This window comes from Hylobates moloch, unplaced genomic scaffold (genome assembly GCF_009828535.3).
Source record: "Hylobates moloch isolate HMO894 unplaced genomic scaffold, HMol_V3 SCAFFOLD_19, whole genome shotgun sequence".
Lineage (NCBI taxonomy): Eukaryota > Metazoa > Chordata > Mammalia > Primates > Hylobatidae > Hylobates > Hylobates moloch.
Genome location: NW_026652294.1, coordinates 22132403 through 22147280, shown reverse-complemented (window position 1 = coordinate 22147280; position 14878 = coordinate 22132403). Strand labels below are relative to the sequence as shown.

General features: G+C 42.1%; 1 protein-coding gene across 8 annotated transcripts in view; it reads right to left on the bottom strand.

Annotated features, from left to right (window-relative positions):
* Positions 1–5430: 5430 nt before the first annotated feature.
* Positions 5431–14878, bottom strand: part of XPNPEP3 (X-prolyl aminopeptidase 3) — a 73558-nt gene continuing 64110 nt past the window's right edge. For all 8 annotated transcript variants that reach the window (XM_032139185.2, XM_058431897.1, XM_032139186.2 and 5 more), the window contains 3 exons: positions 12592–12772; positions 10644–10764; positions 5431–8867 (listed from right to left, as the gene is read on the bottom strand). In XM_032139185.2, the coding sequence (XP_031995076.1) occupies positions 8701–8867; positions 10644–10764; positions 12592–12772 (469 nt within the window). In that variant the 3' untranslated portion in view covers positions 5431–8700. The remainder of the gene's footprint in view (positions 8868–10643; positions 10765–12591; positions 12773–14878) is intronic.

Below are 14878 nucleotides of genomic sequence, written 5' to 3'. Positions count from 1 at the left end.
CCCAGAACTTGTCTCAAAGGAAAAAACAAAAAGTTGAGGATCATCTATAATTTTATGAAGCTAGTTTTACCCTGATAACAAAACCAGACAGAGTACAAAAAAGAAAACTACAGAAACAATAACTGTCATGAATATACACACAAAAATCCGCAACAAAACATTAGCAAATGATACCTACAAAAATTTTAAAAATTTTTGTTAATGGGACAAAATATTAGCAAACATAAAAATAATTATTCACCATGGCCAAGTGGGGGTTTTTTCAGGGATGCAAGGCTGGTTCAATATTTCAAAATAAATCAATGGATTCTTCCATATTAATGGGCTCAAGAAGAAAAATCACATGATTATATCAATAGGTGCACACACAGGAATAGAAGGGGAACTTCCTCAATTTGATAAGGAGCATGTACAAAAACCTGCCAATTTTATACATCTGGTCTTCTGTATCTGTGGATTCAACCAACAAGGGATCAAAAATACTTGGGGAAAAAACCCAGTAAGGATGCTGTGTTTGTACTGAACATGTACAGCCTTTTTTTCCTTGTCATTATTTCCTACCTAGTCTATATGGTATGTCAACTATTTACATAGCGTTTACATTGTATTATAAGTAATCTAGAGATAATTTAAAGTATGCAGGAAGATATGCCTAGGTTATATGCAAATACTACACCATTTTATCTCAGGGACTTGAAGATCCTGGGATTTTGGTATACGTGGGGGATCCTGGAGCCAATCCCCCATGGACATCAAGGGACAAGTGGTGAAATGCTGAATACTTTCTCCTAAAATCGGGAACAAGGCAAGAAAGGCCTCATCACTCTTTCACTCTTAATTATTATAGCACTGGAACTTCTAGCCAGTGGAACAAGACCAAAAAAAAAAAAAAAGGAAGTAGCCGGGCGCAGTGGCTCACACCTGTAATCCCAGCACTTTGGGAGGCTGAGGTGGGTGGATCACCTGAGATCAGGAGTTGCAGACCAGCCTGGCCAACATGGTGAAACCCCATCTCTACCAAAAATACAAAATTAGCCAGATGTGTTGGTGTACAACTGTAATCCCAGCTACTCGGGAGGCTGAGGCAGGAGAATCGCTTGAACCAGGGAGGCAGAGGTTGCAGTGAGCCCAGATCGCGCCATTGCACTCCAGCCTCGGTGACAGATCGACACTCTGTCTCAAAAAAAAAAAAAAAAAAAAAGGAAGTAAAAGGCATACAGGTTGGAGAGGAGGAAATAAAACTGTCCCATTTTTAGACGACACATGGTTATGTAGAAAATCTCAAGAATCTAGCAAAACTTACAACTAAATGAGTTCAGCAAGGTTACAGAATACATGATAAACATACCAAAATCAATTGTATTTGTATATACTAGCTAAGAACATGTGGACACTGAAATTGAAAGGAATATGCCACTTCTAATCATCCAAAAAGTGAAATAGGTGTAAATCTAACAAAACATATTTCAGACTTGTGTGCTGAAAACTACACAACACTGATAAGAGAAATAAAAAATATATGTATATTTTTGAGACACAAGCTCCCTTTGTTGCCCAGGCTGGAGTGCAGTGGTGTGATCTCAGCTCCCTGCAACCTTGGACTCCTGGGCTCAAGTAATCCTCTTCCTTCAGCGTTCCAAGTAGTTGGGACTACAGGCGCCCACCACCATGCCCAGCTAATTTTTGTATTTTTAGTAGAGATGGGTTTCACCATATTGGTCAGGCTGGTCTCAAACTCCTTACCTCAGGTGATCCGCCCACCTCAGCCTCCCAAAGTGCTGAGATTACAGGCGTGAGCCACTGTGCCCAGCCAATTTTTGTATTTTTTTAGTAGAGATGGGGTTTCACCATGTTGGCCAGGCTGGTCTCAAACTCCTGACCTCAGGTGATCTGCCTGCCTCCACCTCCTGAAGCGCTGGGATTATAATCATGAGCCACTGAGCCAGGCCTATTCTAAAATTTACATTAAAAGGCAAAGGAACTAGAATAGCTAGAACAATTTTGGAAAGGAAAAATAAAGTGGGAGGAATCTCTTTACCTGCTTTCAAGACTTATTTTTTACAGCTGCAGTAATCAAGACTGGTGTTTGTGGAGGATAGACACATAGACCAATGGAACAGAATAGAGAACCCAGAAAAAGACTCACTTGAATATGCCCAACTGAATTTTGACAGAGGTACAAAAGTAATTCAGTAGAGGAAAAACGCACCATTTTTAACAAATGGTGCTGGAGCAATTGAACATCTATAGGCAAACAAAAACCAAACCAAAACAAAAAACCCTCGACCTATGTCTCACATGTTATTCAAAAATTAACTCAATGTGTATCATGAACTTAAACCTAATACTATAAAACGTTTAGAATTAAGGCCAGGTGCGGTGGCTCACGCCTGTAATCCTAGCACTTTGGGAGGCCGAGATGGGTGGATCACTTGAGGCCAGGAGTTCAAGACCAGCCTAGCCAACATGGAGAAACCCGGTCTCTACTAAAAATACAAAAATTAACTGGGCATGGTGGCGGGCGCCTGTAATCCCAGCTCCTTGGGAGACTGAGAGGCATGAGAATCGCTTGAACCTGGGAGGCAGAGGTTGCAGTGAGCCGAGATAGTGCCACTGCACTATAGCCTGGGTGACAGAGTGAGACTCTGTCTCAAAAACAAACAACGACGAAAAAGAAGCCAAAAAAAAAAAAAAAGAGAAAATTTGCAGGATCTAGGGCCAGACAGAATTCTTAGACTTGGCACCAACAGCATGATCTATAAGTAGAACAATTGATAAACTGAACATTAGAGTTTAAAACTTTTGCTCCATGAAAGGGCCAGTTAAGGGGAGGAACAGACAGCTACAGAGTGGGAGAAAGAATTTGCAAACCACATATCTGACAAAGCACTAATAGGTAGAATATATAAAGAAAGAATTGTTAAAAATTCAGCTATCAAAAAACAATCCAATTAGAACATGAGCAAATGGCATGGAAAGGGATTTCATTGGAGAGGATAGATGTAATACAAATGGCAAGTAAGCAGATGAAGAGATGTTCAACACCATTAGCCATCAGAGAAATGCAAATTAAAACCACAATGAGATATTACTACCCATCAGAATGGCCAAAAAAACCCCAAAAACAAAAACAAAAAAACTGTGACAACACCAAATGCTGGTGAGGATGTGGAAAAACGGAATGACTCATACATTGCAGGTAGAAATGCAAAATGGTACAGTCACTTTGGAAAGTTTGCCAGTATCTCCAGTATCTTTTTTTTTTTTTTTTTAGATGGAGTTTTGCTTTTGTTGCCCAGGACGGAGTGCAATGGTGTGACCTTGGCTCACTGCAACCTCCGCCTCCTGGGTTCAAGGAATTCTCCTGCCTCAGCCTCCCAAGTAGCTGGGATTACAGGCATGTGCCACCACACCTGGCTAATTTTTTGTATTTAGTAGAGATTTAGTAGGGGGTTTCACCATGTTGACCAGGCTGGTCTTGAACTCCTGAGTTCAGGCAATCCACCCGCCTTGGCCTCCGAAAGTGCTAGAATACAGGCGTGAGCCACTGTGCCCGGCCATTTTCTTTTTTTTTAAGTTCCAGGATACATGTGCAGAACTGTGCAGAACATGCAGGTTTGTTACATAGGTAAATGTTTGCCATGGTGGTTTGCTGCACCTATTAACCCATCACCTAAGTATTAAGCTCTGCATGCATTAGCTGTTTATCCTGATGCTCTCCCTCCCCCTGCCCCTCTAAGATGAGTATTTTAATAAAAATGTTTGTTCTAACCTTGTAGGCTTCCCACTTTCGTTTCCTAGGAAAATGTAGTATTTAGTGGCAACCATTCAGAACCAATGGGGTTTAAAAACTGGTGGGAATTGGCCGGGCGCAGTGGCTCACGCTTGTAATCCCAGCACTTTGGGAGGCTGAGGCGGGCGGATCACGAGGTCAGGAGATCGAGACCACGGTGAAACCCCGTCTCTACTAAAAATACAAAAAAATTAGCCGGGCGTGGTGGCGGGCGCCTGTAGTCCCAGCTACTCGGAGAGGCTGAGGCAGGAGAATGGCGTGAACCCAGGAGGCGGAGCTTGCAGTGAGCCGAGATTGTGCCACTGCACTCCAGCCTGGGCGACAGAGCGAGACTCCGTCTAAAAAAAAAAAAAAAAACTGGTGGGAATCTAGATCAATATTTTATAGTGACAGATACTTTTTTTTTAGAGACAGGGTCTTGCCCTTGTCACTCAAGAGTGTAGTGGTGTGATCATAGCTTGTTGCAGCTTTGGGCCTCAGACTCCTGGGCTCAAGTGATCCTCCCACCTCAACCTCCTAAGTAGCTGGGGCTACCTGCATGCACCATCATACCTAATATAATTTTTTCGTAGAGATGGGGATCTAGCTATGTTGCCCAGGTTGGTCTTGAACTTCTGGCCTCCAGTGATCCTCCCACCTCAGCCTCCCAAAGTGCTAGGATTACATGCATGAGGCACCACACCTGACCAGTCACACAAATTTTTATGTTCAGAGTAATTCTTACCAGTATAATTCTAGATCTAATGACCCTAAATACCCTAAATGATATTTCAATTAGGGTATTTAATTTAGGGTCATAAGATGTAGAATTATTTTTCAAGAGCTCACTGAAACATGGAGAAGGAGGGGTGTTACCATTTGGTCATCTACTTCAGTGGCAGCTGTTGAGCAGTTTCACATGGAAGACAAGGAAGTCATGGAATTTAGGTAGAATGGTTGGTGTTTCAGATGTTTAAGGGCTGCTAGCCGTAGGTGTCAAGGGGGCTAAAGACTGGGCCAGGACTGCTTCCAGATGCAGCCTCAGACAGCCCAGATCTCTGCTTTACATATGCTGGATACTTACGACTTTTGTGGATGAAGTACCTCTTAGTGGAGTCCAAGCTGTGAGCAGGGTTACTGTTCTAACAATACATGTATATACTGCAAATTATAGCTTCATTATTTTGAAATATTTGATATAAAATATTTCAACTGGATTAGAAATCCATTCACATAAGAAATTTCATGTTTGTTGGTCAGCCATGGTGGCTCACTGTACATATTTTACTTATCATAGTTAAACGATGTATAATAAATTTTTTCTCCAAGTCATATGTACTTACCACTCAGCCCCCTCAAATTTATTCCATTGTGCCATACAAAGTATCTTTTTGTGCCTGCCAGAATGTGAGAAATGTTAAAAGTACTCCTTATAGACAGTCTCAGATTTTAAAGATGGTTCCTAACAGGGAGAAAGAGATGGCTACACTTAGGATTCATTATATGGTTGACGAAGTTCAAATATTCATAATTTTGCAACTTGATCCTATTTCCCCACAAAATTCATCCTTCATAAAATGTGCATGGCTATAGTTTACAGTCTTGAGTACTATGGGGACTTTCTGGAGACCTTTCAGTCAGTTTTGTGTCAACCTTTTAATAGGCTGGATCAAATCCATCAGATTCTTCCTCTGTAAGATGGATAAAATCATTTCAAGTTTGCTATCATGATTTTGTGACAGCAGCTAATGAATACTTTTTAAATTATTTTGTAAAACCAGATGGTCTCACGTTTATACTAAATAGACTGTAAACTCTAGATTCTAAAGTAACACACACACACACCATACACCTCTATACTGTTTTATAGTTTTATTTTTTTTTAAATGACAGTTACAAATGCTTTTCCCTTGATGGGCAATGATGTAACTATTTTCAGTTATTAGTAATGCCTTAAAAAGTAACAGCATTTTGTCTAAATTGAACTTATATAATTGCACAAAAGTTATGGAAAGCATTAAGAAATGCTAGTAAAGATTGAAGTTTTCTCAGATTCTTGCGCAGCAACTCCAAGAAGGCTTGATTCCAGTGGGTCCTCTGATTCAAACAATAATGTTGCTCAAACTCAGTGACACACAGGTAGAGAACAGCAGCACAACCAGGAGAACCCATGCGGTTTGTAACAGTGAAATTCTGCTCTACTGTTAAGGTTTAATGATGCATTCATTCATCTTTTCATTAGGAGCATAAAAAACACCTCAAGTTATATTTTCTCAGGCTTAAAACTTGTTTTGAGCTATGGATTCTACTTCAGGAAACAAAAATTAAAAAAAAAAAACACAATCACACCATAAAAACCTCTTCTAAGCAGGTTCCTTTATGCTGCTACTGTCTGTGGGGCCTGCCTAATTTTCTAATAGCCACACAAACGAATTACATTCTCAGCTATCAGACACTAGTTGAGGGACAGCAGATAGGTTCTAACTGTTTTATTGGCAGCAGTTATTGGAAACACTGTCACAAAGGACTCCGAGGTCACCGCTGGACTGGTGAACAGCTCACTGTGCTTCCTTCTCCATCTCCGACATGGGAACAGGAGGGGGAGAAGCAGCATTTGTGCTTCACATTTGTGATCTTTGTATTATTAACAAAGCTGAACAGGGTGTGGGTGTGGATATTTGGAGGTGGGAGGGTGAGTAGGGGCGATGGAGACTCCAGCTGTGCAGCCTTCATTCCGAGAGCTGCTTAGATAAGGTGCGCAAAGCCAGGCATTCCTAGGCTAGCACTGTCAGGATATGATTTGTATCACTTTTGTTTTCACATTATCTGTCTCTTGAGGAAGTCACTGCCTGTCTGCTTTTCACTCTGTACCCTGGGTTTCCCTGATAAGATAGGCAAACTTCCAGCATTGCAGAGATTGTTAATCCCCTAGCTTGTGCTTCCCTAATACAAATTGTTTTTTTAAGAAACCCTCAAAGTTGTGTTCTAACAATTGGCATGTTTTATACATCTTGAGCTCATATCCAGGTTTAAAGGAGGTGAACACACTGGTTCTTAAAGCTTCCCTCTATCACAGAAGCTCCTAAATAAGCTATCTGTGGTAATCTAGCCCTGTTCACCTTGCAAACTGAGTTGCTGTATAATTGTATCCAATGTTTGTGTTTAAAGAAATATGACTCTTAAACCGGGCGTGGTGGCTCATGCCTGTAATCCTAGCACTTTGGGAGGCTGAGGTGGGCGGATTGCCTAACCTCAGGAGTTTGAGACCAGCCTGGGCAACAGGGTGAAACTCTGTCTCTACTAAAATACAAAAAATTAAAATACAAAAAATTAGCTGGGCATGGCGGCATGCACCTGTAGTCCCAGTTACTCAGGAGGCTGAGGCAGGAGACTTGCCTGAACCCAGGTGGTGGAGGTTGTAGTGAAGTGAGATTACACCACTGCACTCCAGCCCAGGCGACAGAGCGAGACTCTGTTTCCAAAAAAAATAAAAAAGAAATATGACTCTTTACCACTGCACTGCCAATGCTAGTATCAAAGAAAGATAAGAATCATAGGATATTTACAGGTACTTGGTAGATTCCGTATTTTGTTTCTATTAGCACTAGAGGAAATCACAGAATGATAACAGGGGTACTTCTCTGAAAACTGGGTGCCACTACTGGGACTCTGACAGGGTATGTAAGTAGAGGATCTGCTTCTGCGCAGCACAACAACTACAAGGGTAACCTGTGAGGGTCAGTGCATTAAGAATCTATAGAGGGGGCAGGGATGTCTGGGAAAGAAATCACTGTTTTTCTTTTCTTTTTATTAATTTTTGAAGCCATCATTAAGAAATCATCTTTAAATTGAAGAGAAAAGATGGCAGGATGTCAAGGATTTTTTTTTTTTTTTTTTTTTTTGAGGCAGAGTCTTGCTCAGTCACCCAGGCTGGAGTGCAGTCGCATGAGCTCAGCTCACTGCAACCTCCACCTCCCAGGTTCAAGCAATTCTCATGCCTCAGCCTCCCAAGTAGCCAGAATTACAGGCATGTATCACCACACCCAGCTCATTTTTGTATTTTTAGTAGAGACAGTGTTTCACCACGTTGGCCAGGCTGGTTTTGACCTCTTGGTCTCAAGAGATCCACCTGTCTCGACCTCCCAAAGTGCTGGGATTACAGGCAGAGCCACTGTGCCCAGCCCTGATGTCTGGATCTTTAGTATATACATACATAATTTTCTTTCTCTTCCATTTCCTTCTTTATCAAGAATCTAAACACTTTCCAGGTCCCAGGCAAATGGCAAGAAAAGCTCAAAAGTGTTTTGTTTGGTAGGTAGCTAGTGTTGCTGGAACCTGGACTGTGGCTGACTAATAAGACTGCAGGACACCAGTGTCCCTGAGGGCTCATATGGCTCCAGTAGATATGCAGGATCTAGAATAGGTAGGGAGGAGTTACATAAGGTATGTATTGGCCACCCACAATCACCGACAGATGAATTTTCGCATAGGCAGAGACCTTGGTAATTAGCTAAAAATACAGGCATCACAGAAACTTCTTATGATATTGGGTGGATCTCAGCAAAAGTATAGAAAGGGAAGGACTTGAGAAGAAGAAGTGAATTTTCTATATGTTTAAATGTGTTAACTGGAATGCATGGACATATGTAACCAAGACCTTTATGTTTAAAAATTAAACTTGCTCTGGTCATTAATTCTATAGAAAAAATTAATTTTTTCTATAGAATTCCAAAATTCATTTTTCCAGACTTCTAACTACTTAAAACAAAAAACCCCCCACACACGATTACATACATTCACACAGCTGCTATGCTCCCAAATGGAATGCATATATTAATGCACACACAGAGACACTCAGAAAGCACATGTGCAGGGCTGCCAGAAGACACCCATCTTGAACCTGAGGTGCATGTGGGCCCCAGTGAAGGTCAAGAAGCCCGGCTGCATATCTGTTCAATGTCATTCATCTCTTTGGGACAGTCTGCAGAAAGGATGAGAGGTGAGTCCTGAGTCACCACTACATCATCCTCAATTCGTACACCAAGACCCCGAAACTTCTCTGGGGCATCTTTGTCATCCTCTGGAATATAAATGCCTGTGAAGTAGAAAGAAGAACACGCTGTTCAGGAATGATAGTAACTGGGTGGTTTGGCGCAAGTAACTTCTGGGTTAAAATTCCTTCCTCTGTAATACTGGATCTTTATGGTACCTACCTAGTAAAGCTGTAAGGATTAAATGAGATAATCATGTCAAAGTGCCTGGCATATAATGGTCAACACATGCTGGTATCATTACTAAAATTATTATTGTGGTTATCTTTATATTGGACTACAAGCTCAATACAACTACGGCAATGCTGATCATGATTCTGTCATATTCTAGTGGCTCAAGCAGGCCAATAAAGTTACTTAATTTAAAAGTACATCAATATATGTGGGGGGACAAGCAGATTATATAAGTGCATTCTTCCCCTGCCTAAGAGTCCCTTGGAAAAAGAGCACTTTGCAAAAATAAAGACAAAATATATTTAAACTGTATTAAAAGAAACATTTAGAGATTATTAGCCTTGACAACTGGAAGCTGCAGAGATAGTCATTATAAGATTTAAATATATCTGATGTGCATAATATAAAGTACAAGAGAAACTGAAAGACTTTAATGTACATTTGGAAAAATGTAGGAACCCCAGGTACCCTTTCTAATCATGAAGTTAGACACATACCAGGGCTTTTTATATTAAACAAGTTATAAACTTCCTCCACTATCCTCACAGATACTGCTCTGCGATTTAAAAAAAAGATCAGCAAAGGAAAATGTTGCACAGTCTATGGAAGCGCCCATGTACCAACCAGATTGAACTAAATGATATATCTATGGCCACAGATAGCAATGTATGACTAGGTTCAAAGCGTGGCATAAAAGACATTTCACAGCCATAATTTATATATAGAGATTAAAATACTTGAAATCTAAAATTTAGATCAGTTTTCAAAACAAAACCAGCATCAGTATTTAACCATCAACTCTGACAACATCAATCTTCACACACCACTGTGGCCACTGCTTCTCTTCAGAATCCTGCCCAACACCCAGGACCATTCAAGTTAGGTAACGTATCCGATTGTTAGCTTTCTCTGAAGCTTATGAGGAAGGCGATGGATACTAAGGAGTGGGATGGTGCTGGGTAGTTCAATGCAGCTTGCAGAGGTGTTGAAACTGAGAGCATAGTGTGTCTGCCTGTCTCTCTGCACGCAAGCACTGGGCGCTGTGGAAGCTTGAGCAGCCCCCCACTACTAAATGGGAGACCAGTACAAACTGGCCCTGGGAAAGGCAGGATTAAAAAATGATTCATTTCTTAATATCTACTTATAGGAAGTATTCCCCATCTGTTGTTTATTGGAGGAGTCAAATTGAACAAATTGTGTGATGTTAATTAAGAATACGAAAGATAAATCTAAAATAAAATTATCTTCCACACTCGACTTTTTTTCCTGTCTCTTCTAACTTAATTACATTGGTTGAGGTAAAAACAAACAATGTGGCTGGGCGCGGTGGCTCACGTATAATCCTAGCACTTTGGGAGACCGAGATGGGTGGATCACCTGAGGTCAGGAGTTCCAGACCAGCCTGGCCAACATGGCGAAACCCCGTCTCTACTGAAAATATAAAAATTAGCCGGGCGTGGTGGCCGACACCTGTAATCCCAGATGCTCAGGAGGCTGAGGCAGGAGAATTGCTGAACCTGGGGGGCGGAGGTTGCAGTGACTGAAGGTCACACCACTTCACTCCAGCCTGGGCGAAAGAGCAAAACTCCATCTCAAAAACAAACAAATAATTTACCTCATACTACTATTGTAATACCTCTCCTTACCTGGCTCAATTGTGATTACCATCCCAGGCTGCAGAGGGAGGGAACGGGGCATATCTGGAGTGTCATGGACATCCATTCCGAGGTAGTGGCCAACATGATGAGGGCAGTATTTTCGAGCAGCCTGGAAAATATAATTATCACAGTATCATTACAGCAATGACCTCTTACAGGGAATGCTGGGCAAGTATAAATCAGTGAGATATGTGTTATTATCTCCCCCATGGTTCTGCCACTTCAGTTTAATCCCTCCTTGGGCTAATACTTAAAGGCACCTGAAAAACTGCGACCTCTTACATGGAATTCTGCCAATGGCATTCTCATAAATCCACATTTCCATTCTCGCTATTTAATACACTACATACATGCTGACTTGGGTAATCCCAACTAATGACTGTGGCAAATGAAAGTCTCTTTTCTTCAGTACCACAGGAAAGGTAAAAATAAAGAAAAAAAATCTCTTTTCTTGGGAAAGAGAGGATAATTATTACCACAGTTCTTTCCAATGTTCATTCACACATCCCCTCAGGAATCTACTCTGGATACCCTAAATATCTCACAGCAACTTATGGAGAAGGCATACTTTGGGGCACCTACCAGCTTGGGTATTTCTTTTTTTTTTGAGATGGAGTCCTGCTCTGTTGCACAGGCTGGAGTGCAGTGGTGTGATCTTGGCTCACTGCAAACTCTGTCTCCCGGGTTCAAGCTATTCTCCCGCCTCAGCCTCCCAAGTAGCTGGGATTATAGTCATGTACCACCATGCCTGGCTAATTTTTGTATTTTTAGTAGAGACAGGGTTTTACCATGTTGGCCAGGTTGGTCTCGAACTCTTGACCTCATGTGATCCGCCTGCCTCAGCCTCCTAAAGTGCTGGGATTACAGGTGTGAGCCACTGTGCCCAGCCAGCTTGGATATTTCTGTCAGTTAGTTAAAGATTTGTTGGCCCGAGCAACAGCCAATTTATAGCTTCGTTTTTATTGATAACAGAAGTCCTAGAAGGCTTAACTTGTAGGTAGGAGATGCCCAATGGTCTGTCTGACTTAGGCATCTAGCATCTTAATTTTAAAGCTGAGGTTTTACATTTTTCCTGAACACCATCACATTTTGGATGCAGAAAAAAAATTCACTAATGACATGGTCTTTGGGAATACTGCTGAAGTCTCAAAAATGTCACTTAAATAACAAATACCTTCTACTTTGACCTACAGAATAACCCGTAAAAGGATTAAAAGTTAATCTCGCTCTCTCTCTTTTTTTTTTTTTTAGACACAGGGCCTTGTTCTGTGACCCAGGTTGGAGTGCAGTGGTGCGATCATAGCTCACTGCAGCCTTGAACTCCTGCGGTCAAGTGATCCTCCCACCTCAACCTCCCAAGTAGCTGAGACTAGAGGTGTGTGCCACCACACCTAGCTAACTTTTAAATTTTTTGTAGAGATAGGGTCTTGCTATGTTTCCCAGGCTTCTCCTCATTTCTTGTTTCCTTTTTCACCCTATCGGCACCAGACTTCATTTTACGTTTTCTGAATACGGAGCTAGTTATGCAGCATGTAATGAATCAGAACGTGCTGCCATCTTCTGGAAGAAATAAGTACTGACTTCCTTTGTTTTAATCCATGTTAAAGCTAAATCTCTTTTATAGATCACAAAGATGATTTCTAAATCTTTTCTTTTTACTTAAACCCCGTGTGTGTGTATGTATATATATCTACGTATGTGTGTGTATATATATATGTGTGTGTGTATATATATCTACATGTATACAGATGGGTCTTGCTATGTTGCCCAGGCTGTCTTCAAGCTATCCTCCTGCCTCAGCCTCCTAAACTACTGGGATTACAGGCATGAATCACTGCATCTGTCCCATTTCTAAATCTAATTAGCTTTATATAGGGTAAAAACCTAGCAGCATGGTAGGTGTTCTTGAGAACTGGGGTCAAGAGAAGTGAAGTACCTTGAAGGCATTATTTTCCTTAATGTTCTTCATGATCCCCAAGTCTTTAAGCTTCTGTCCTATCAGGGTCAGCATCATACTGTAGATGTTCTCCAAGCTTGTCCCAGGGAAGCAGAGGGCCAAACAATCTCTCTGGATCTCTAGAACGGCTTCATAGAGTTCTGCCTGAGGTGCAGTGAACCTGGGGATGGGAAAACCAAAGAACCTGAACTTAGATAATCTGATATTCTAAGAAGTTTGCTACTAAGTTTGATTAGAAAAACCCCAAGATGCTGCTGCTGCTGGGGCACTGTTGATGTTTAATAAGTACCAATCTATCAGTATGGCCAGGAGCTCAATCATGTCCTAGGTGCTCAGTAGGAAGGGCAACAATCCTTCAAGCTGGAGCAGCAACACAGTCTCTTTTTCTTTTTTTTTTTTTTTTTTTTTGAGACGGAGTCTTTCTCTGTCCCCCAGGCTGGAGTGCAGTGGTGCGATCTCGGCTCACCGCAACCTCCACCTCCTGGGTTCACGCCATTCTCCTGCCTCAGCCTCCCGAGTAGCTGGGAATACAGGCGCCCGCCAACACGCCCGGCTAATTTTTTGTGTTTTTAGTAGAGACAGGGTTTCACCGTGTTAGCCAGGATGGTCTCGATCTCCTGACCTCGTGATCCGCCCGCCTCAGCCTCCCAAAGTGCTGGGGTTACAGGCTTGAGCCACCGCGCCTGGCTCACAGTCTCTTTTTCAAATGGTCAGGAGAGACATGAAGTAGGGCCAAAAGAAGCACTGAGCCATTGAGTGCAGTCAGTGGGCAGACGAGGCTCAGCCATGATCCTGTTTAATCCCTTACAGCATAGACTACCATTAAAAAAAAAAAAAGGCAAGAAAGCCTAGGGACCCACTACTGACAGGTGAAGCAGATACCATGGGATAAACTAGTCAATCTGAGCTACTAGTAATGTACTAGCACTTAAGTGTCTTTAGAAAAACAGTTTCTTTAGCAATTACGAGATAAAAAAGTGACCTGGGATGATACATGATATGTATCTCACATACTGTTGACAGAACTGTAAATTAATACAGCCAATTACATCAAAGGCCTTAAACATGCTCATATAACTAGAGCTTATAATTCTACTCTAATATAGCCAAAGAAAATATTTGAAATTCAAAAAAGCTGAATGTATTAAAGTGTTCACTGTAATTTTATAATTGTAAATTATTAGACAAACTCTAAATGTCCCCTAATAGAAGAATGGTTAACTATAACAGCATAAGGAACCCATAGCATAATGTACCCATACCCCAGCCCACCACAGTATTACTAAGTAATTATTATTATTATTTTTGAGACGGAGTCTCGCTCTGTCGCCCAGGCTGGAGTGCAGTGGTGCAATCTCGGCTCACTGCAAGCTCTGCCTCCCGGGTTCCCGCCATTCTCCTGCCTCAGCCTCTCCGAGTAGCTGGGACTACACTACAGGTGCCCGCCACCACGCCCGGCTAATTTTTTTTTGTATTTTTAGTAGAGGCGGGGTTTCACCGTGGTCTCGATCTCCTGACCTCGTGATCCACCCGCCTCGGCCTCCCAAAGTGCTGGATTACAAGCGTGAGCCACCGCGCCCGGCCAATAATTATTTTTGTAATAGTTTTTTTTTTTTTTTTTTTAGAGACGAGGTCTCACTATGTTGCCCAGATTGGTCTGGAACTCCTCAGCTCAAACGATCCTCGTGCCTTGGCCTCCCAAAGTGTCTTTATATACACTAAAATGCATACAATTGAACGGTACAATTTTGACAAATGCATGTACCAAACCTATTGAAGCTGGGGACAATGAACTCCTAAATTCTGCTGAGTCTTCATTGCCAGCAGAAGTGGCCCTTCCACCCCCATCTGAGAAGGTTGACCCTGTTTTGCCTGAAAACCTGTAGGTATGTCCCTTGAGGCAGTTGCCTTGGTTCTATTAGAACTGTAACTACACTCAAGTCCCAGCAGGCTCCAAGTTGGGTAGAAAGTGTGACCCATGAGGAGGTCTACTCCACTCCAAAAAGAACTGCATGAGGGGCTGGGCGCGGTGGCACAAGCCTGTAATCCCAACACTTTGGGAGGCCGAGGCGGGTGGATCACCTGAGGTCAGGAGTTCGAGACCAGCCTGACCAACATGAAGAAACCCCATCTCTACTAAAAATACAAAATTAGCTGGGCATGGTGGTGCACATCTGTAATTCCAGCTACTTGGGAGGCTGAGGCGGGAGAATTGCTTGAACCTGGGAGGCAAAGGTTGCGGTGAGCCGAGATCGCACCATTGCAC